We start from the raw sequence: 23,263 nt of genomic DNA on the forward strand, positions 1-23,263 counted from the left end.
AAATTACCCTTAAAGTCTCCACTTTGTTCTACTTCAGTTTGGATGTTTAATAGCCAGTCAACCCTGTCCTATGAATGATATCCTCAATAATTTGACAAGGAACATAATTTAGTTTTTTCTTGTTTACTTTTTGGTTTTTCACCTTAATCGGGAAGGAGAAAATTAAATGAATTTCAGCAAATGAATTTCACTGTGAGCCAATCCTCAAACCTTCTACTGAAAGTCAATATTCTTTTCAAGCTCTGATTTACTCAACTTTTATGAGACTGAATCAGTGTTGCAATTCTTATTCAGTAGTTTGCTATATAAGTTGCTTGAGAATCCATGGTCTTCATAAAGGAATTAGTACGGTATGGGCGGCACGGTAGCACAGTGGTTAGCACTGCTGCTTCACAGCTCCAGGGACCTGGGTTCGATTCCCGGCTTGGGTCACTGTGTGGAGTTTGCACATTCTCCTCATGTCTGAGTGGGCTTCCTCCGGGTGCTCCGGTTTCCTCCCACAGTCCAAAGATGTGCGGGTTAGGTTGATTGGCCATGCTAAAACAAAATTGCCCCTTAGAGTCCTGAGATGCATAGGTTAGAGGGATTAGCGGGTAAATATGTAGTGATATGGGGGTAGGGCCTGGGTGAGATTGTGGTCGGTGCAGACTCGATGGGCCAAGTGGCCTCTTTCTGCACTGTCGGGTTTCTATGATTCAGTGGAATTTAATTTCTATGAATCCAAAGTGAATCTGCAAAATATTGTTGCTGATTTTACTCTAGACCAAACTGGTAATACTATCTAAGGTTTGCCCTTGCATTTGATGAAGGATTATATGGACTTTTGGAATCATTTATAACAGCGGACAGTAGCTCTTGGGCATTGTATTCCTTTCAATAACCAGATCTGTAACTGCTGACCGCAAGCTGCCAGATCGCCTTTGTTGAGATTAATCCTGTTTGGAAAATTAAGCTGCGGTTTTATAGGCGGGAGCCATTTGAAATCTTTTATTGCCAATTTAGAGACCTTAAAATTAACTCTCCATTCTTTTTAATAGGATTATAAATCGGTTGGAAGGAGTCCATTCTATTCTGTTTGCTCTTCTCATTTGCCTTCTCATCAAAAACAGAAAATAAATCTGTCAACAGTCCCACTTACAAAATGTGTTAGCAATTTCCTCTTACTAATCTTGCCCTGTCACTTGTGTTTCTGTCAAGCAGTGATTCATAATGAATAACCACCTCTTTGGTATCCTAACATAGGATCAGATACATTGATCTTTCCTTGTTTGTCTAGAGCAGAACTGACTGACCTAAATGAGGATAAAATGATTGAGGAAACACACAATTTCCTGAATTCCAATTTATTTATATTACACTGTATTTCCTTAAGAGGACAAAAAGAATCTTTAAAAAGGCAATAACTGTACAGGTAAGTATTAGGAGTGACTACTATAATCCCAAATATTCCGAGGTATTTTTTCAAAGCTATCTTGAAACATTAAAGAAAATTACATCCACATGTTTTTATTGTTTTGGTTTCAGCAAATCTCAGTAGAGACATACGTTAAAGAAAACAACGTTCATGACGCCAACAATTCCAACACATCTACATTGCTCATAATCTGATGAAATCTTTGAATGAAGGACTCCATAGTTGAGATCTGCGAATGACATTTTTAAAAGGTCTTGAAACTAATTACCTTGAAGCAATTTTATAAATTTGTACTCCTTCATGGAAATCCAGTGGTTTCCCTATCAGTGAAACTCATCAAATATATTACTAAGTACTTTCCACAACAGCGATGATCACTACTCCATTCTTTTACCTGCCAAAATACTCACCCTATCATTCCATCCCTGAGAATTTCTGTTGATGCAGTACCTTGCTACCTCAGCTGATCTATAGGACAGTTTAAGTGATGGTGTCTCTTGGTATTTCATGTTTACTAGAAGTCCAATATCTGAAAATGGAGACTATTGGAGAACATTCCTCCTCTCTTTCTGACAGTGTATGCTCATCAGCTGTTATTTAAATATAAGAAAATGTGCAATCCCTTCAGTGGTGGATGTGAGGCTAATACCTTATGAAATTCTATGTATGACTGGCCCATGGACTTACATTTTACTTTTATGATGTGTCCAACACCTGAGACTGTTTCTTGTTGGTTTCTGTTTGGTCTCTGATGAAATTGAAAAAATGTGCACTGTTAGATTGATGACATCTAGCCAGGACATTCTGCCTAAATGGCTTAAAGCAGAGACCACCTTGAATGCTTCTTTTCTGAAGTCTATGATAGATTTTGTTTTAGTAATCATCTTTTGTTAGGGACAAAAAGCAAGCCCTGTCGCCTTTCCCCACTACATGCCTGTAGTTTCTGAACTAGTTCCACCTGCTCCAGGTAAGCCCTACAAAGTAACTTTGTGACAATAATCCTCATGTGTGAAAAACAGGCAGTTGAAATGAAGTATTTTTGTCATGATATCTTCTTTACTGAAGTACCTATAGTGATTTGTACCTATTTGTTTACGAGACTGTTTGCTATTACAACAAGGGAAAAAAGAATGAGATAATGAAAATAGGTAAAGTGACTGGGAGGAAATAACAGGGAAATACAAATCATTCCAATAATTTCCCCAATTAGATACCTAGTTACCCGAAGTGCAATAAATAATAAAAAGCATGTTTATGATGTCTGCATAGATTAATAAAACTGTTAGAATCGCAGAAATAACTCTTAGAGCTGGTGAGAGAAACTATTCAAAGTTAACAATCAGTCTACCAGTATTAAAATAATTTCAACGTGCAACATTTTAAGCAACCTTAGGAGATCCGCACTGAATCCTACTAACCTTAGCAAGGTCCACCAAAGTATTTGCCTGATCATTTAATTTTCTTTGTTCCATTTTTACACTTCGTAACCTGAGTGCAACATTTATTTAACTTGGTCAGTTTCATTTCATCTTTCAATGCTATCTTCAAAAAAAAGAACATGCAGTAAAATTCAGCACAGCAAACCATCTTCATGAACAATGATGTTCTTACTTTTAAAAGGTCAAAACCACTCATTTATCTGCTAAATGAGAAGCATGCTTCCTCGACATGGAAAAGACTGGTAGCAGAGAGAAATGTATGCATTTTACATTATATTAGCCATAGCTTCAGATGAAATAAAGTAATAATAAACACAACTTTACAAATGTAAGACCAAAGCTTAGGCATTTGTTAAAAGCCTAAGTATCATGACCAAAAGACATAGGATGCAAGAAGATTGGTTTCAGACTATCCCCAAAATTCAGCGGAGTCTCCATCAGAATCTAATGCCCATTTTCCATGAAATAGAATCTTTTACAGATGATTTAACCAGAATCCTAGGGTCTTCCAAACGAGAGTTTATTATATAATGTAAACAATCCACAAGAAGATATACGTATGTTACACCCAATTTGTGAAACAGTCCATTTCATGAAATGGGCAAATCCATTGCTCAGATTATAAAATTGGCAGCTTGACTGGTCATTTCATGAAAAGGCCAGTGCTTTGTGGAAGTAGAATTGTTGCTCAAGCCTATTGCAGTGTGCACGCTTAACATCATGGGTGGCATGGTGGCACAGAAGTTAGCACTGCTGCCACACAGCACCAGGGACTCGTGTTTGATTCATGGTTTGGGTCACTGTCTGGAATCTGCACGTTCTCCCCGTGTCTGCATGGGTTTCCTCCGGGTGCTCCGGTTTCCTCCCACAGTCTGAAAGATGTGCTGGTTAGGTGCATTGGCCATGCTAAATTCTCCCTCAGTGTACCTGAACAGGCACCGGAGTGTGGCAACTAGTGGATTTTCACAGTAATTTCATTACAGTGTTAACGTAAGCCTACTTGTGACATTAATAAATAAACTAAACTAAATAAAATAAACTCATGCACTAAGTTGCTGAATAATAGCATGAACATTGTAAATTTGGGAAAGTCAGTTTGCCTACAAAGGCACAAAAAGTGGTTGGTGGAAGATGTAAAATTTAATGTAAGTTTGAAAAGGACTAGTTCACATCTGTCTATTTGACTTCAAAGCAGGTGATGGAAGCTGTGAAGTTTCATACTGGAAGTGAAAAGATGTCAACTTCAAAGGTTCATAAACAGCAGTTACCAAGAGGCTTTAAAGATGGCTCCTTACCAAGCACTCACTCGAAACAAACCACAGTGCAGCCTCAGATCAAAACTGTCCAATGAGTTCCTCAACAGAATCTCCACAACCATTGAAAAAGTACAACTGGAAAGACTTATTGAGGAGAACAGGGAAAATCGTAATCCTGAACTGGCCCTGGACCATTCTCCATGGACAATCCTGAGTTGGCCCCAGTACCATCCACCACAGATGATTCTGAGTCAGTTCCTGAACCATCCAACATTGAACATCCTGCGTGAGTTCCTGATCCTTCTGTATTAGATGACCCTGAGTTGGCCACTGGACCACCAACATGGACAATCCTGAACCAGCCCTGGATTATTCAAACAAAAACAGAAAATGCTGGAAAATCCCAGCAGGTCTGACAGCATTCATGGAGAGAGAAAAGAGCCAAAGTTTCGAGTCTGAATGACCCTTTGTCAGAGCTCTGATTTTTGAGATGCTCTGATGCTGAGATTTTCCAGCATTTTCTGTTTTTGTTTCAGATTCCAGCATCTGCAGTTTTACCTGGATCATTTAAAGTTAAAGTTTATTTATTAGTCACAAGTAAGGCTTACATTAACATTGTAATGAAGTTACTGTGAAATTCTCCTGGTCGCCACAGTCTGGCACCTGTTCGGGTCAATGCACCTAACAAGCACGTCTTTCAGAATGTGGGAGGAAACTGGAGCACCCGGAGGAAACCCACGCAGACACGGAGAGAATGTGCAAACTCCACACAGACAGTGACCCAAGCCAGGAATCGAACCTGCGTCCCTGGCGCTGTGAAGCAGCAGTGCTAACCACTGTGCTACCGTGCCGCCCCCGGCACATGGATGATCCAGAGACATCCCCTGGACCATCCTCCATGAATGACCCTGAACAGGCCTCTGAATCATCCAATATAAATGACTTTAAATCTAATGAAGAACTTCATCCTGCCAGGTGTACAAGGAAAATGGCACACGAGGATATTACACAGCAAGGCAAGTGATGATGGCATGCAGCACAAGGTCACTTTGGGTTGTTGGTGTTGGAGATAATTACCAAAATCTTACTGTCATTTACACTGGTGGTATCTTATGATCCCGCCGATGGCACACGCCTCCCCACAGGTTTCCAGATGGTGAGGGGTGCATTCAATGGACAACCCCATTGACAGTGGTGGGACTATAAGATCCCGCCTCCAGCAAGTGGCACTCTGCCTCCTGCAGCCGCAAAATACAGCAGATGGAACTGGCGACATCATTGGAACAGCTGAGGGGACTGTGAAAGGCAAAAATGCCAGGAATCAGTTTGACAGCAATGTGATTAACTCTCTGGGCGGGTGGCACGGTAGCACAGTGGTTAGCACTGCTGCTTCACAGCTCCAGGGACCTGGGTTCGAATCCCGGCTCGGGTCGCTGTCTGTGTGGAGTTTGCACATTCTCCCCATGTCTGCGTGGGTTTCCTCCGGGTGCTCCGGTTTCCTCCCACAGTCCAAAGATGTGCGGGTTAGGTTGATTGGCCATTCTAAATTGCCCCTTAGTGTCCCGGGATGCATAGATTACAGGGGTTAGTGGGTAAATATGTAGAGATATGTGGATCGGGCCTGGGTGGGATTGTAGTTGGTGCAGACTCGATGGGCCGAATGGCCTCTTTCTGCACTGTAGGATTCTATGATTCTCAAAAGCTCTCTGAAATGGGAGGCAGTTAGGGATGGGCAATAAAAGCTGACCCAGTCAGGGATGCCCACATCCTGTAAATTAATAACATAAAATTTTGCAGAATAGCGGACTGAGTGCAGAAGACATTCCACCAGGACAACTTGGCCTTTGTGAGATTGTACATGCTCAATGTTGTGGTAAGCAAGATTTCCAGGGATGTCACTGCAGGAGTAATTGCTTATCAAAGTGATGTTTCTGCTTGAAAGGGTCTCCGTTACAACAATGCCTGTCACAGCCACAAGTTCTGGGACAACATTGACCAGTGCTGACAGTGCTAGCACATTAAATATGTATGAACTGTATTTATGCTGTTTTTGTAAACATTGATGTGTGAGTTATCCGAATGGTTCGGGTGCAATCCTGAATGAAATATAACAGAATATAAACTATTGAATTTGAAATGTTTGGACGCCACAATGAATCTGAAATATACATCGAATAAAGGTACATTATGCATATATGAATTGCTTCTCTATTTGTTTTGCTGTCTTGCAAACATTGATGAATATAAGCTATATCTGAACGATTTGAATGTAATACTGGAAGAAACATACGAGGACAGTGAACAGAAATAAACAGATTATAAATTTGTGAATGAAATTTTATTTTTCATTCATAAAAGTTGGCCATTTCATGAACTGGGTGTTCAAACTGCCTGTTACAGGTAGGCTGCCCATTCCAAGAAATGTGCAATTTGACTGGCCATTTCGTGAAATGGGCAATTTCACAAATTGGGTGTAACATGCATACACATAAAACAAATTTGGATTATCAATACTTTCAAAACCTGATTAAAAAGCTGAAGAAAACTGTACAAGTGAAAATGTGTTTCCCACTTTAATCCAAGCATTCTTAAAACAGCCCACAGGTTACCATCTACTGACCAAAATTTAGATTCAGAAGATGTCCCCTATACATATAATCCAATTAGTTACTTTTCACATACTTTCCCTCTGGCTACTGAAGCACTGAAAACTGGGTTGACACTACCCTAACTCACTTCATTTAGAACTCCTAAGATTTGTTTGTATTTAATAGCTGGTTGAATTAAAGTAGACTCCCAAGAATAACCTTTCCCATACATCCTTGAATTTTGAGAGGTAATTAAGTTCCCGATTAAATTGGCTGCTGTGAAACTCAAAATCATGAAACTACACTTTATTTTTTACTGCCTAAATGTTGTGGCTCACTTCAATTTAATAAATGATTAATAAATGATGCCTCTAATTGACCAGGTGGATTACAAGGCTAAATGTTTCACTTCGGTCATTATCATTGAAAATCAGGGAAAAAGGACATAAAGTTATAAAATTAATTAAGCTCCACAGTTATGACTGTAAATCTTTTGAAGTGGTAATTTCAATATGAAATCATTATTTCTATTATTCGATTGAATTCTTAAACTTTGTAATGGTTTATCAAGTTAAACATTGCCTTCTTTCAGAATGCAGTGACATGATTCAGCAGTTGGACAGACTGAATCCAGACCCAGTAAATGGTTTGAAATATTTCTAACACTCCTCTTTGAGGACCCCTGGATGTGGACATCTGAAGTATTCCTATGTCTGTGTGGCCTGATACTAGCCCTGTAAAATTCTGAAATGGATTTGATTAAGGGAAGTTTGTATCCAATGTAACTCAGTGATAAGTGAGATTCCGATTGAAAAGGAGTCATTTTAAACATCTTGCAGCTAAACAGTCATAACCTGAATTAGAACAGTATCTGCCTCATTTAAATGAATTGTGTACTTCACACGTCCATGTACTTTAATACATTTATTAAGGGATTGATGTGATCTAATGCAATTTATGATGTTAGTTTTACCACTGCAGAATCATTTTGAAGTATCATTTCTTTTGTCTCAAAGCAGTATTGGCTAATTGTTGCATGAGGCGTTGAACTTTTTTAAATGAACTATTTTTGTGAATTAAAACAGTAATTACAGGAAACTAAACTATCGTAAATTATTTTGTGACTGAAACAAATATTGAGTTATCTCCTATTTTAAATTAGACAATTATTGTAATCAGTACGGTGTGATAATTCTTTCCGAAGTTACCTTTTTCTCATAAATTGAGAATTTGTTTTTGAATGTCATACAGCACTTTTGACTGAATCAATCAATTAATCATTGAACCCATTGTAGGGGTAGAAACCATGCTATTCAAAAGTCCTCTTATCCTGAAATATTAATGACTTGATTTTCAGGCCCCACCAGGACTGGGATCAGACATGAACAAGAGCTAAGGTTAGTGCCACTGGCCTGCGCCCTGATTACCTGGTTCCATTCTGCCTCCAGGCCATTATTGCAGAGGCAGGTTGGGTTTGTGGTGGGGAGGTGGGAGGGGGGGGAGGGTGTGTGCGGCAGCAGGCCTACCTATCCTACCCATTTAAATGAGGAAGGTATTGAGGTTGAGGTTGTTAATGGCCACCAAAGGCAAATTAAAGGAGGCAACCTGGGACTTTCCAGTCGGCATCCAGGTTCCTGAAGTCAGGAGTTAAGAGACCATCCCTGTCTGCCTGAGTACTCCAGCAGCTGCAGGGACCCTGGAGAGGGATGCCCATCCATCCACACCCCCCACCCCCTACACTACGAAAATCTTTTATTTCAAATATTGTCATGGCCATTAAAGGCATATTGTGTTATGAACTTCCGCTCAATACTTCAAAACAATTGGACACAAACAAGCCATTAAGATGCCTGTTGCATTATTTTGTGACTGTTGGCATTTGGACAGTATCAAGTCTCTGGTAAATACCTAATTAACCATGGACAGAGATGAGAGCACCTCACAGAATTTATGGAATTCATACATCTCATCGTTTAAGGTGGAAATGTGAATATGACTGTCAAGATGTTTGTTGCTAATGCTTAATTGCCCTTGCTATGAACCACCATTTTGAACCACTGTCGTCCATGTGGTGTAGGTACATTCATAGCGCTGTTAGGAAAACAATTCCAGGATTTTGACCTGGTGATGATGAAAGGACAGCAATATATTTCAAAGTCAGGGTGTACTGTAACTTGGAGGGGAACTTGCAGGTAGCGGTGTTCCCATGAACCTATTACACTTATCTTTCCAGGTGCTAGAGATTGTGGGTTTGGGAGATGCTATTGAAGTAACTTTGGCAAGTTGCTGCAGTACACTGTGTAGATGGTACACACCACAGCCTCTGTGCACCAATGATGGACAGAGTAGATATTTAAGTTGATTACGGTGCCATTCAAGCAGACTGCTCAATCTTGGATGACGTAGAAATTCCTGAGTATTGTTGGAGTTGCACTCATCTGCTCAAGTGGGGAGTATTTCATCATACTCTTGATTGTGCTTGTAGAAGGTGATCAGGATTTGGGGAATCAGGAAGTGAGTTAAAATCCAAAACTTCTAACCAACTCAGCCATGATGGGTGCAATTCTCCCGACTTCACTCCCACTGTGTTTTGGAGGTTTTACCACTTGCGTTAGCAGCGCCTGTCTGGTGGGATTCACCCACCTGACTAAAGCAAATTTATGCATTGTGGGAAACACGACGGCCAGCCATTTTTAAAGGGTGCCCCAATCTCAGCATTCAAAGACAGGACCCTTCCCCCTCCCCCCAAACCCCCCACAATTATGGTAGTGTTTACAAAAAAGAGAAACAAAAAGCACTTCACTGCTTTGAGTTTGCCTGCAGCTGTCAAGCAGAATAAACATAGAAGATAGGAGCAGGAAGAGGCCATTTGAGCCTGTTCGCCATTCAGTAAGATCATGGCTGATCATCCAACTCAATAGCCTAACCCTGCTTTTTCCTCATAATCTTTGATCCCAATGCCCCAAGAGTTATATCCAGCTGCCTCCTAAATACATTCAATGTTTTGGCGGTAATGAATTCCACAGGCTCACCACTCTTTGAGTGAAAAAGTGTTTCCTCACCTCTGTCCGAAATGGTCTATCCTGAATCCTTAGACTGTGACCCCTTGTTCTGGACTCCCCACCATCGGGAACATCCTCCCTGCATCTATCTTGTCTGGACCTGTTAGAATTTTATAAGTTTCTATGAGATCCCCCCTCACTCGTATGAACTCCAGCGAAAACAATCCTAACGTCAATCTCTCCTCATACATCAGTCCCGCCATCCCTGGAATCAGCCTGGTAAACCTTCGCTGCACTCCCTCGAGAGCAAGAACATCCTTCCTCAGAAAAGGAGACTAAAACTGCACACAATACTCTAGGTGCGGCCTCACCAAGACTCTGTATAATTGCAACAATACATCCCTATCCTGTACTCGAAACCTCTCACAATGAAGACCAACATGCCATTTGCCTTCTTTACCGCCTGCTGCACCTGCATGCTTACCTTCAGTGACTGGTGCACAAGGACACCCAGGTCCCGCTGCACACTCCCCTCTCCCAATTTACAGCCATTCAGGTAGTAATCTGCCTTCTTGTTTTTGCTTCCAAAGTGAATAACCTCACATTTATCCAAATTATACTGCATCTGCCATTGATTAGCCCACTCACCCAACCTGTCCAGATCATTCTGAAGGATTTCTGCATCCTCGTCACGGTTCACCCTCCCACCCAACTTGGTATCATCTGCAAACTTAGAGATGTTACATTTTGTTCCCTCATCCAAATCATTAATATATATTGTGAAAAGCTGGAGTCCCAACACCGATTCCGAACAAGGATGTTTATAATCATTGTGGTTAGGAATGGGGGGGGGGGGGGGGGGGGGGGGGGGGGTACTTCAGATGCATTCAACTGTGAAGGGAAAGATAAATAAACAAAACTCAAGCATGCTGTGTTGAAATGATGAAGCTGTCAATCAAGGGCTAGTTAAAGGTACTGGACCATGAAATTGAATGAAAACAAAGGTTTGCAAAGGTTTTCAAGGATATTGGGGACTTCAAAGGACTTCAAAGGTTTTGTGCTTTCTAGGGAGGTTCAGAGACTTGAAAAAAATGCAGTGTTAAAAGAATGGGGCTGAGTGAGCAGCTGTAGAGAAAGAAATCCCCCCCGTTGTGAAACTAGCTTTTCCTATCAGTCAGAGAGAGGACTTCAAATAGGTGTTCTCACACCTCCAACTTCTTAGAGAGAGAAAGGAAAATTGCTTCTGCAGAATGGAATGCTGCTATGATATGGAAACAACCTTCCAGGTGTCCCTGGGGGCATGGAGATTGAATTGACCAAGCTACGCCAAAGACTTCACAGTAGCCAGGCAAGAATAGAAACATAGAAAATAGGTTCAGGAATAGGCCATTTGGCCTTCGAGCCTGCACAACAAATCAATTTGATCATGGCTGATCATGCATGTTCAGTATCCCACTCCAGCTTTCCCTCCACGCCTCTTGATCTCTTTAGCCACAAGGGCCACGTCCAGCTCCCTCTTGAACATATCTAACAAGCTGGCCCCTACAGCTTTCTGTGGTAGAGAATTCCACAGGTTCACAACGCTGAATGAAGAACTTCTTCCTCATCTTCGTCCTGAATGGCTTACCCCTTATTCTTAGACTGTGTCCCCAAGTTCTGAACTTCCCCAACATTGGGAACATCCTTCCCACATTTGATTCGTGAGATGCCTGAAATCACTGTGCCAGGAGTGATCTTTAGGTTTCCCTGGACTAGAAGGGGAAGTCCAGCCTCGAGACCTCCATCTTAGGGGAAAGTTCTGAGGTCAACCCCCTCCCCCGGCCCATTCGGCAGGTTCAAGTTTGTCAGGACCTGCACCAAAGCTAGCCTGGTGCAGTTCGTACTGGGGGCAGGTGCCTCGCAAGACACCCTTGAATTGGGCTCAATGCCCTCTAATTACATGAAAAAAGGGGTTTTACATAATAATTAGGTTCCCGTCCACTGTGGGCGGGAACCTGATAAGGGCTGGCGAGGCCAACCGGGCGAATCGCAATGGGTTTGCTGTCCAGTGGGAATCCTGATTTACCCTGACATCCGATTCAGCAGGCCATCGGGATTCCTGCCAGCGGGAAACGGGGCTGGTGAATTCTCCCCAATATTCATGTGGCTGATCTCGTTAAGTTCTTGGTCAATGCTAAGCCCCTGGATGTTGATGCCAGGGCATTCAGCAATGCTAATGTTGTTGACTGTCAAAGGGAGATAGTTAGGTCCTATTTCGTTGGGGGTGGTCATTGCTTGACACTTGTGTGGTGCGAATATTATTTGCTACTCATCAGCCCAAACCTGAATATTATCCAGGTCTTGCTGCAAATGGGCACGGACCGCTTCAGTATCTGAGGATTTACAAATTGTACGCAACACCGTGCAATCATCAGCGAACATCCCCAATTCTGACCTTATGTTGGAAGAAAGGTGAAGAAACTGAAGATGGTTGGGTGACACTGCCCTGAGGAACTTCTGCAATGATGTCGTGGGGCTGAGGTGATTGGCCTCAACAGCCACAAACATCTTACTTTGTGTTAGGTCAGTGGTTGGTTTGAATAGAATTTGTCCTGGTTTTTGTGGACAGAACACTCCCAGGCAAGTGCTGGTGTAGCTGTACCACCTTAACAGTGCATTCACGACTTAAAAAAACATATGTGAAATGCCATCTGTGACTGCTAATTCTAAAATACTTTATTTGCCAGTATGTTTTGACAGCACATTCATTTTGTACTCAAGATATCTGCCAAAGTAGTTTCACAAGAAGACGTGCTGAATGCTGGAATTTAGTAATCATAGAAGAATTGCATGTGTCAGGCACCAGCAGATTGTTATTTTATACATGTCAACAATAAACCAGAACTCAGGAACTACTGGGCCACATGCAGTTTAAAAAACACCTACAGACTCACTTTCACTGAGCGCTAACTGCAACTATGCCAACTTTCTAATGTTTCAAAATATAGACAATACATAAATAAAGCACACTGGTCCCCTCCCATCACAGCTCCTGACCACCCAACTTCACCTCCTCTGTGGTGAGAAGACCACAGTAAGAAGTTTAACAACACCAGTTTAAAGTCCAACAGGTTTATTTGGTAGCAAAAGCCACAAGCTTTCGGAGCCTTAAGCCCCTTCCTCAGGTGAGTAGGAATTCTGGGTTTGTGAACAGAATTCCCACTCACCAGAGGAAGGGGCTTAAGGCTCCGAAAGCTTGTGGCTTTTGCTACCAATTAAACCTGTTGGACTTTAACCTGGTGTTGTTAAACTTCTTACTGTGTTTACCCCAATCCAACACCGGCATCTCCACATCGTGAGAAGACCAAGCATAGATTGGGCAACTACCTCCCTTCAGTTCACAAGCATGACCGCAAACCTCCAGTTGCCTTTCATTTTAATTCCCCACTTTGCTCACACTCTTGACTTCTCTGTTCCTGGAATTATACAATTTCTTTCAATGAAGGTCAATGAAGGTCAAAGCCACACACGTCAATTTCAGCCACTGGTAAGACCCAGTGAATGGGAATCTTCTCAATTGCCATATTTAGTAAATTTAACAGGTTTACATGTGACCATTGTTGACTCAGAGAATAACAATACAAACATCCCACTCACTCTTCTAGGAGCAGAGGATAGAGTAATATTTATCACCTAAATCTTGCTGGCATGGCCCTTTTGTTTCTATTATAGACTGTAGTTTTCAATCAGTGCACAGAGATTAAACTTGTTCTAATAATCAGTTCTGCTAATGGAAAGGAACATAGAAATGAAGTTAAAATGAGTACAAAGGTCAGTTCTGTACAGGAAGGTCCAATAGATACTGGCATTTTATGCTCAATAATGAACGATGGTACTTAATGGAGAACAAGCTCATCTCTGATTTATTTCGTTTATGTACATACAATATGCCCAATAAACGATGACCTACCAACATCCAGAACTGCAATACAATACTTTCCATTCAAGAAAATATTTTGCACACAGAACATTTAGCAGATGTTGCCTCTGTCACATCACTCACATTCCCTTTGAGTGCACTTATAAGGGCTGATTTTAACTGAGAGTGAGAATTAGGGCTGATGTGTCTGAAGAACACGGAGACCATCTGGTCTCTCAGAGCTTTTTAATTCCAGGGCCTCATTTACATCTCTGAACACTGACCCCTACACCAGGCTGTCAGGACTGCCTGGTGCCATTAATCACCAACGACAGACCAGCACCAAGGGCCCACAGAAATGATCCTCAGCTTTGTGAGCTAGGAAAGATTGGAGAGCAGGAACAATCATGGTCAACTGGAATAGGAGAGGTCCTAGCTCTTGTCGTTGGGGCAGGGACAACACTCCTACTCATCTCAGCTCATAAAGGACATAAGTGATTTATTTTTAAAACTTAAGCGGTTATTTTAAACATACAAAGCTGCTGGCTCTGGGGTTTGTCAGCCCACTGGTAAAATTGTGTGCATGTTAAAATTAAGTCATTGGGCTACAACTTCATCACTTAAAGTAGGCCCATTTTCTGGTGCAGTTGCCTTTTTCTGTTCTGCAATCATTCTGTGATTTACAAATCCCAAAAGATGCCAATTAGAATGCTGACCATCATGAGTACTTTGAAAATGTGGGAAAAGCTCCCAAACATGATATTATACCTCCACCCCATACTCATTGCTGGGTAGGCAAGGTTAAAATCAATCCCATAGTTTTATAGCTCACTCTTAATTTAGACCCTATATGTAAATAGCAATTCTATATCTCACGCAGGCAAGCACAAATTCACCCACAGCCTCAATTAACACTAAAATCAAATAAACTTATAATCAGAACAGCAGAAAAAGGCTCGCTAATAACCCAGCCTTATGTAAACATCCTGAGAAATTTATAGTCATCCCAGCAATTAGTAACAATTGCTTCAATTGGCCAGTATAATCTAAAAACTAACTGATAAAAGACAATTAAATGCTTTAGCGTTTTTATCCAAAGTTTCCAGTTTGCAGTACACAGGTCGCCCACAGGACCAAAAAACAAGTTAAATCAGTTGGATGATCCTCAGACTTTTACCAAATAAAAACTCCCTTGTCACCAATTTCTGCATTCACTGGATGGCATAGTGTCCAAGAAAGCTACGGGCATATTTTGATACCTCAGGTACCACTAGTATTACCTCAGTGCTATTTGACGAATAACTATAATACCCCATGTTATCCAAATTACCAATTAGAAAAGCAACACAGGCTCTAGGTGAAGGATTCCACTCTGCAAACACCAACAATGCTGAATTAAACTATGAAGGAGCTAGTGGCTGGGAATCTGGAATGCTGATGGAAGAATCAACCAAAACACAAAGGCCTGAATTTTTGTAAAGTCAAAACCGTCCCCAGCTTAGCCAAAATGCTGCTGGAACTCTGCACCCACCCTTTTCACTACGAGGCAATGGGGGTGGAGAGGAGATGGTTGAAGTTTGGACATCTGTGGTTCATTTCAAACAGATCCAATTGGCATGACATCCAAAACACGATTTGTGGGCTTTACATTTTTCAGAAGAAGGTCTGAAACTGGCAGAGGTAAGGTGCCCTTTTGGATAGATCCAGGAAAATCTTTGGGAGAGGGCCGATCTCCTTTGAGATTGTTTAAAGTAGACATGAATGTGCTTTAAAAGTGTATAAACTCATTAGAACTGTCAAGCTCATTTGAACTGTCAAGCTGTCAGGGCATTTAAATTTCCTGACCTTTAAATGTAAAAAATAGTCTGCAGCTTAAAACACCATAGTTGCTATTTCACTTTATTTGTTGACATAAGCTTGAGGGTTATCACTATAGGATTTGTGGTGCATGACTGGTGTCCTTGATGTGGGGCTATGAGGAGAAATGCTTGTTTTATAAGGGATTAAGCACTTGAATGAAATGGTTGTTTTATAAGGGATTCAGCACTTAAAGGGATGTAAATGTAGTGAATCGATTTTCATGAAACAGAGTGTTAGTTTTGAATATTGAACTTCATTTTATTTCATCTCAACATAAGTCCTAAGGCCTGCCCAAGGTGGATACCAGATGAGTTGTCATGGAGGGTGTAAGGGCAAAGGGTAGAGGGCATTGGTTTCTATGGGTTGGCATTAAGTTGACATTGGAATATAAAGGGCCATAGGGATGGGTAGAAGGACATAGGTTGGAATGGAACACATGAGTAGCCATGGGATGTGGGTGGGGTGGTGAATTACATGGGTTGGCATGGATGGGGAATGGGGTGTGATGCTCCTGCTCAACATCTCAAAATAAGATGATTTTTGTGGGTATAGAGTCACTATAGACAGCACAGTGGTTAGCATTGCTGCCTCACAGCACCAGGGACCCGGGTTCCATTCCCGGCCTGGGTCACTGTGCGGAGTCTACACTCCCCGTGTCTACATGGGTTTCCTCCGGGTGCTCCGGTTTCCTCCTACAGTCTGAACAACGTGCTGGTTAGGGTACGTAGGCCATGCTAAAGTCTCCCTAGGCGCCTGAGTGTGTTGACAAGGTGATTTTCACAGTAAATTGTTTGCAGTGTTAATATAAGCCTACTTGTGACACTAATAAATAAAGTTAAAACTTATAGTCCTTTAAAAGAGAAATATTTGGAGAGGGCATCTCCAGTTATAAAGTGATAAGTTACTGGCTGACTGTGATTGTCTTGAGTCATGAATAACAGCATTCTCTTGAAGTTTTCTTAATTGTCTTGGCGAGCTGGAGAGTAATTACTTAGAGATTTTCTTGAAGTACTGTACTGTTTCATTTATTTTTTTTTGCTTCTCTCTAGAGATAGCTCTACAAGATGAACAGTATGCAAGACTGCTCTATAGATTAGGTGAGGCAGGTTTGATGAGCCGCATGTCCTTCTGTTGCCCTTCTTTTCATATGTGCAAAGGAAAGGAACGAAAGTCATGATGTTGACCTTGTGTGAAGTTGGTTCTGTTAAACAATATGTGAACAGTGCCTTGAAATGCTTGACAGTTTACTTTTATTTGGAAAGTCCACCTTATTATGAACTCAATTCATGTTTTCAGAGCGTTAGTCCAACACAGCGTCTTACACTGTGAAACTGCTAATCACTGCCCATAGCAGATGACTCATTCTAATAACCGGAATCTGCTGGCACAAAGTTTCTCCCGATCCAATGCTGCGCATTCCTTCTGGGATCTTCTGATCCCGGCTGTCAAAGAAATGCACAGTGCAGTGTCTGGTGGTGAATTCCATCCGAGTGGAGTAGAATCAGGGAAAGAGACATCATTCCCCCTTTTTAAGGCACTAACTACCATATTCAGGTAGGTTTAAAGGTCCAGTCTTTGAGTGTGGGTTAATGAATGGATGGGCAAATGGATGAACGAGTGGATGAATGAGTGAATGAAAGAGTGAATAGACAAATGGGTGTGCAATTGGATGAACAAATGAATGGGCGAGTGGATGTTTGAGTGAATGAGCGAATGAATGAAAGAGTAAATGGGCAAGTAGATGAACGAATGAGTGGGCGGGTGGATGAACAAGTGAATGAACGAGTGAATTGGCGAGTGGATGAATGAGTGAGTGGATGAGAGGATGAATGAGTGAATGGGGAAGCATGTAGTTAGGTGGTAAGGAACAGTCGGGTCGGGTCAGTGGGGAGTTAGGGTAGATTTTAAACTGTCTAACATTTCCTGGTAACAATCAAAGTTAGTCATGTGCATCTGTCCCAATTCAATTGCACAGAGTTCTGGGCAGCAGGGAAATTGCCCATTGGAAGTTTAAACTTCCTAGGCAATCACTACATAGGTCCACACACCAGGACTTCCACAGGGTCCTATTATGATATCCAGATTTACCCCATTGGCAAGCAGGAGCCAGAACTCCAAGTCCCAATACGCCTCAGGAGTTTCTGCGTATATATGGACCAGGGTAGGCGAAGCACATGCAATTCCTCAGTCCGAGGACAGGCCCAGCGCACCTGCATAAAAGAAAATGGTGCAAAAACCTCAGTCAAGTGCCCCTGGAGTCCTAGATTGGGGATGGGGGGAGGCCTGAATGGAGCCCCAGAAAGGGAGAGGTCCAGTTAAACAGAAAGCACCAGGGGAGGAGCTACCAGGAGCAGGAGATCAGCAGCATGGAGCACCAGGAAGAGGAGCAAGAAAAGATGCTCAGTGTAGTAAAGGAACTAAGTTTGGTAAGCTTTAAACAGTGAAAGATTGGGAGAAGCCCTGGGAATTGAAGAAGATGGCAGAAGGTTGGTGATTGCACAGAATCCCTACAGTTCAGAAGAAAGCTATTCGGTCCAACAAATCTGCACTGACTCACCAAAAGAGCATCTGACCCAGGCTCAGCTGAAGAACTGAAGTTTTGCTCATGTGAGATTTTGATGGTGAAGAATAGAATCCATGGTGAGAGTGAGAGTTTCAACGAGAGTGGTGACATCTGGGTGGGTTGTTGAGAAACCTTTGGAATCAGTCTTGGGCACATCTACCATTTATTGAGCAGTGTGGTGTGTTTGACCACAGCTTGCCTGTTAATTCTCATGTACCTCATATTAACCGTGATAGGGCCTGATTTTACCATCGCGTTGCACTCGTTTTCAGGCGCGAAAGCTTGGTAAAGTCAGGCGAGAGGCGAGTAGCGCGATCGGCGCCGACCTCCGTGCCGGTTCCCCCTTTACCAGGGCCCCAAAAATGGCCGCGATCAGGACCACGCCCGAAATGGGTGTGACGGCCATTTAAATACATTTGCATACATTTAAATTGACTTAATGGGCTGCACGCCCAACTTTACCGGCACTTTCCCTCTTTACCACCGTGTCAGCCCATCCGGAATCGGCATGAAACAGACATGCTCCATAAAAGTCCGATTCAGGCGCTCCATCAGTGAGGGTTAGTGAGGAGGTAAGTGCCAAGCGTCCGACGGCTCTCTGCTTGAGATAGGTTCTGGAGGGGGGGGGGGAGGGGGGAGGGGCTGCTGGTGAAAGGTGGGTCTGCTGCCACTCTGCCTGAGATCGGAGCATGGAAGGGGGATCCGCTGCCATTCTGCCTCAAATCAGTGGGGGAAAGTGGGGTCTGCTGCCTCTCTGCCTGAGATCGGTGGGTGGAAGAGGGGTCTGCTGCCAGTCTGCCTGAGATCAGTTGGGGGGAAGGGGGGTCCGCTGCCACTCTGCTTGAGATCGATGGGGGAAGGGGGAGGGGCCCCCTGGGTGGCAGAGGGGGTGGGGGATAAGGGAGTCAGTAATGTTGTGCGGGTGGGGCAATGTCTATGGGGGCCAGGGGGAGGCATTATCCAGCCCGGGAGGGATGTGGCAGGGGAGCAGCATTCTATCTTTTTTTTCTACGCATGCATAGTTGGAAGCGCCGATCGGAGCTGCAGGGTTTCAGGTGCGTTAAGCCCCGCCCACAGGCTTCTGCAGCGTGGTTCAGAATTGCTGATATTTTTTCAGGCAGAGTGTGTATGGGGGCGCCTCAGAACGGGCCTAAAAGTCGGATCTGAAACACTCCCAGTTTCAAGCCCGCCCAGCACTTCGAATCAAAATGGTCGAATAGGGCCCTGAATGTTAGAGTATAGTAAAGTTCAGTTTTGTTTGAATCTTGTGGCTTTAATCCCTTAGCAGATGTTTTGAATCTCAGATTTTGACTATTTTAAACAGATTGGTCCCTAACTAGATTGTACCAAAGACTTGGGGTCTTGTCTAGGATGATAGGAGTCCTGACATGCATCTTCTGTCATATGCCCAGTCTCTGGAGAGCAAAAGATTTAGGGCCATGTCTAATATACATAAGTGAATACAGAAACCCACCACAAGAGATGAAATCTGCAACTGGTGTGTTCAAAGCAGCATCATTATACTTTCAATTCATGTAATAAATACAACTTTGACTGCACAGGAAGCTCAGGTCAATGTTTTCAAATGCAAAAGGGCAGCCACATGCCTGAAGCCATACTCCAACTCACAGGCCATGAACTCACTCACACTGGAAAATCCAGGCCTTCTTAATAGCACTGAAAATACCCCAGCGCAGGAAGACCCCACAGAAGGAACTTACAATTAAAGGTTTGAAGAGGAAAGTTCATTGTCACTGCAAGTCTGATCACACAAGCACTAAGGCTGAGCTGTCAAGGGTGCTGTCACATGGGAATCTCTGTTCAGTAAAGATCCGTGAAAATAAGTTAGGGGCACAGGTACATCAGTTCTGTGCCACTACCTTCTCATTTTTATGTCCATGACTGTCTAGGTGCTAACCTCTGGAATCTGGTATCATCGGTCTCCACCAATCTCCCCTGTGCTCTGAGCTCAGTAAACACCTCTTGTACAAAACAGAGGAAATCTGACGCTTCTAAGTATCAAATTCTAATCGAACATCATCCATTGAACAAGCCATTGTCCTTCACGGTGACCAATCATATTACCCCAAAGGACACATTCTCTTGCTTTTTTCAAGATTTAATGTCTGGTTTTTTTAAACTTTAGTTTATTGTCTAACATGTCAAGACAATGCAAGAATTCTGATGACATCTCATGTTGAACACCAAGGTCAATAATATAGGATAATGGAAAGTGAATTTCCTTTCAAGTTATTCAAAGTTTTGAATGGGGGAATTAGAACAGATGTACTGTAAGATCAATCCCTAATTAGTTTGCAATATAATTATCACTTGACTATAGAAATATGTACTTACAGTACAAGAATCAAATCAAATCTCTTATTCCATTAATTGTTATCTAGTTTATTCTTTCTGCAAGACAGAAGATAACTGCTTACATTTTCTAAACTTGATACTCAATAATGTTATTTTTTCACTTTTTAAAAATTTAAATTAGATGTTCTGCAGAGAACTCCATGTTCTTTCAAGCACAATAATTCAAACTGTGCCACATAATAGTAGCTGACAGTATTGAGTATGATTCATTGGTTTCTAGCTGTTAATGGAACTTATTAAATTATGTTAATATATAATTTATCTTAATGCAAAATTGTTTCTTATTGTGTATAATAGATTTTTCGGAGGAGAGTTTAGCTGCAAGAGCAAAATAAATGAAACAAAATCAGAATTAGGACAAGTTCATCCCATATCTTTTTAACACAGTCATCGTACTGCTTCTTCATTCCTTCTGAATTTCACTTATCACAGATTAGATCAGGATTTCTGATCAGGTTTTCATGGGAGTGGTTAAACCATTGGATTCACAATCATAATACCTTTTTCTTGCATGCATACAAGTTTGAAAGAATCTTTGGAATACAACATATACAACTTACTTTCGAGCTCTAGTTTCATTTTGTAGAAATAAAAAAAGACAAACAAAAAAGAAAGTAAATGTAAAATAAGGTAGACCAGAAAACAAAGCATAAAATAATATCAATTTGACACAATAGTTTCATATCGGAACAGACTGGGGAACAAACAAACACCTTTCATTTCATTTAACCCTTCCAAAAATAAAGGTTTTATTGAAACAAATCTGTTTCATCACACAATTCTTCAAAATGGAGACTATGAAATAATGCAATTTGGAATATTTGGAAAACAATTTTAACAAAGGGATCAGCATGCATATTTATAATACACATTTACTCAGATTGGTGCAGTGCTAAGCACATCAAGAATTATAATTTTGCATTATCTTTGGAAGCTTTGCAAAAATGGTACCATGTCATTCGAAGGGTTAAACAGGCAGACTAACATAAAACCAACCCAACACCATAAAATAAAAAGAAGATGCTTTTTTTAAATAAATCAGCAAGAATATTCACAAGTATTAGTTGCTACTGTGTTGCCTAAAAAGGAAGCTGCGTAGAAATGCTGAACTTTTTGTCTTTTTAAGGGGGTAATTCGGTGATCATTGCTGGAAAGGCAGGGGGTGGGGGTTACAGGGGGTTGGTGGAGATTAAAATCAAAGCTATAATAAGTTCTCCGTTTCACCTTCATGGTGAATGTGGCTCCCCACTTGGTGTGTACAATCACAGAATTACCCCTTATGTTCGCAAAGGTCTAGATAGTAAAACCATATATATTTAAATACAGGAAGCAGCACTAACACATTAATTAGACATTTATAATTCAAATTTTGAGCATAGATATGAACATTCATTTGAAGACATGAAAACTTTTTTTTAAGAAGTGTACATGCTCTTTAAGAACTGTGACATAAACAATTGTAAGTCATTGTTAATTTTTCCAAAAATCTGGTTCAAACAGAGAGTGATGGAAGGCCATTTTACAATCTTGTTCCTTTGTTACTAAAATTAAACATAATAAGGATTTTATCCTGTTGTTCTGCAAAAACAAAAGCACAGTGAAAGATAGGAGCCATACTCACTGATGGATGGCTTGCAAGAATTTACGTTGATGCTTCCTCACTTTTGCATGGTCTATCTTTTTAACTAATTTTGTGTTTTTATATATTAACCATGTTTCCCTGAGAACATTGGCAGCTGCATTTTTTACCTGCACAAGAAAGCTTAGATTAAGTTTCAATGCCAGTTTGAGTACACAGCATGTTTGAAAAATACATACAAATCTATGAAGCAAAAGAGCCCAATACAATTCTTCTGTCACAAATTACTTTAGTCCAACAGCATCTGGATCTGTGGTTTATGACAAGATCCAACACTGAAGGAAGAGTTGGAACTTTTTGCCCCCACTCCCCCCATGAACGCGAGGATCACAAAAGTCTGGGTTTCCCCTCATGATGTGGAGGTTTAACTCTATGGCATGCATATAACGTCACAGAGGTTTCCCAACCCAGACTCAGTACGATTGACAGGCTTGGCTTCCAGTCAGCAATGGAATGCTGGAGAAGAGGCCACAGGAGCAGGTATCTCTGCTGCCCAACCTGGGAAGGGGGTTGGGCTCAGAGGTTGGACACAAAGAACAAAGAACAAAGAACAGTACAGCACAGGAGACAGGCCCTTCGGCCCTCCAAGCCTGTGCCGCTCCTTGGTCCAACTAGACCAATCGTTTGTATCCCTCCATTCCCAGGCTGCTCATGTGACTATCCAGGTAAGTCTTAAACGATGTCAGCGTGCCTGCCTCCACCACCCTACTTGGCAGCGCATTCCAGGCCCCCACCACCCTCTGTGTAAAAAACGCCCCTCTGATGTCTGAGTTATACTTCGCCCCTCTCAGCTTGAGCCCGTGACCCCTCGTGATCGTTACCTCCGACCTGGGAAAAAGCTTCCCACTGTTCACCCTATCTATACCCTTCATAATCTTGTATACCTCTATTAGATCTCCCCTCATTCTCCGTCTTTCCAAGGAGAACAACCCCAGTCTACCCAATCTCTCCTCATAGCTAAGACCCTCCATACCAGGCAACATCCTGGTAAACCTTCTCTGCACTCTCTCCAATGCCTCCACGTCCTTCTGGTAGTGCGGCGTCCAGAACTGGACGCAGTACTCCAAATGTGGCCTAACCAGCGTTCTATACAGCTGCATCATCAGACTCCAGCTTTTATACTCTATACCCCGTCCTATAAAGGCAAGCATACCATATGCCTTCTTCACCACCTTCTCCACCTGTGTTGCCACCTTCAAGGACTTGTGGACTTGCACACCTAGGTCCC

The 23,263-nt window shown here is 42.0% G+C and overlaps 1 protein-coding gene across 1 annotated transcript in view; it reads right to left on the reverse strand.

The window, feature by feature from the left end:
* kcnn2 (potassium calcium-activated channel subfamily N member 2) overlaps positions 1-23,263 on the reverse strand; it is a 158,134-nt gene that overhangs the window by 4,277 nt on the left and 130,594 nt on the right. Inside the window, exons 6-7 of the mRNA XM_078215410.1 lie at positions 22,018-22,145; positions 2,833-2,902 (exon numbers count right to left, since the gene is read on the reverse strand). Of these exons, the coding sequence (XP_078071536.1) occupies positions 2,833-2,902; positions 22,018-22,145 (198 nt within the window). The remainder of the gene's footprint in view (positions 1-2,832; positions 2,903-22,017; positions 22,146-23,263) is intronic.

This window comes from Mustelus asterias, chromosome 6 (assembly GCF_964213995.1).
Source record: "Mustelus asterias chromosome 6, sMusAst1.hap1.1, whole genome shotgun sequence".
Taxonomy (NCBI): Eukaryota; Metazoa; Chordata; class Chondrichthyes; order Carcharhiniformes; family Triakidae; genus Mustelus; species Mustelus asterias.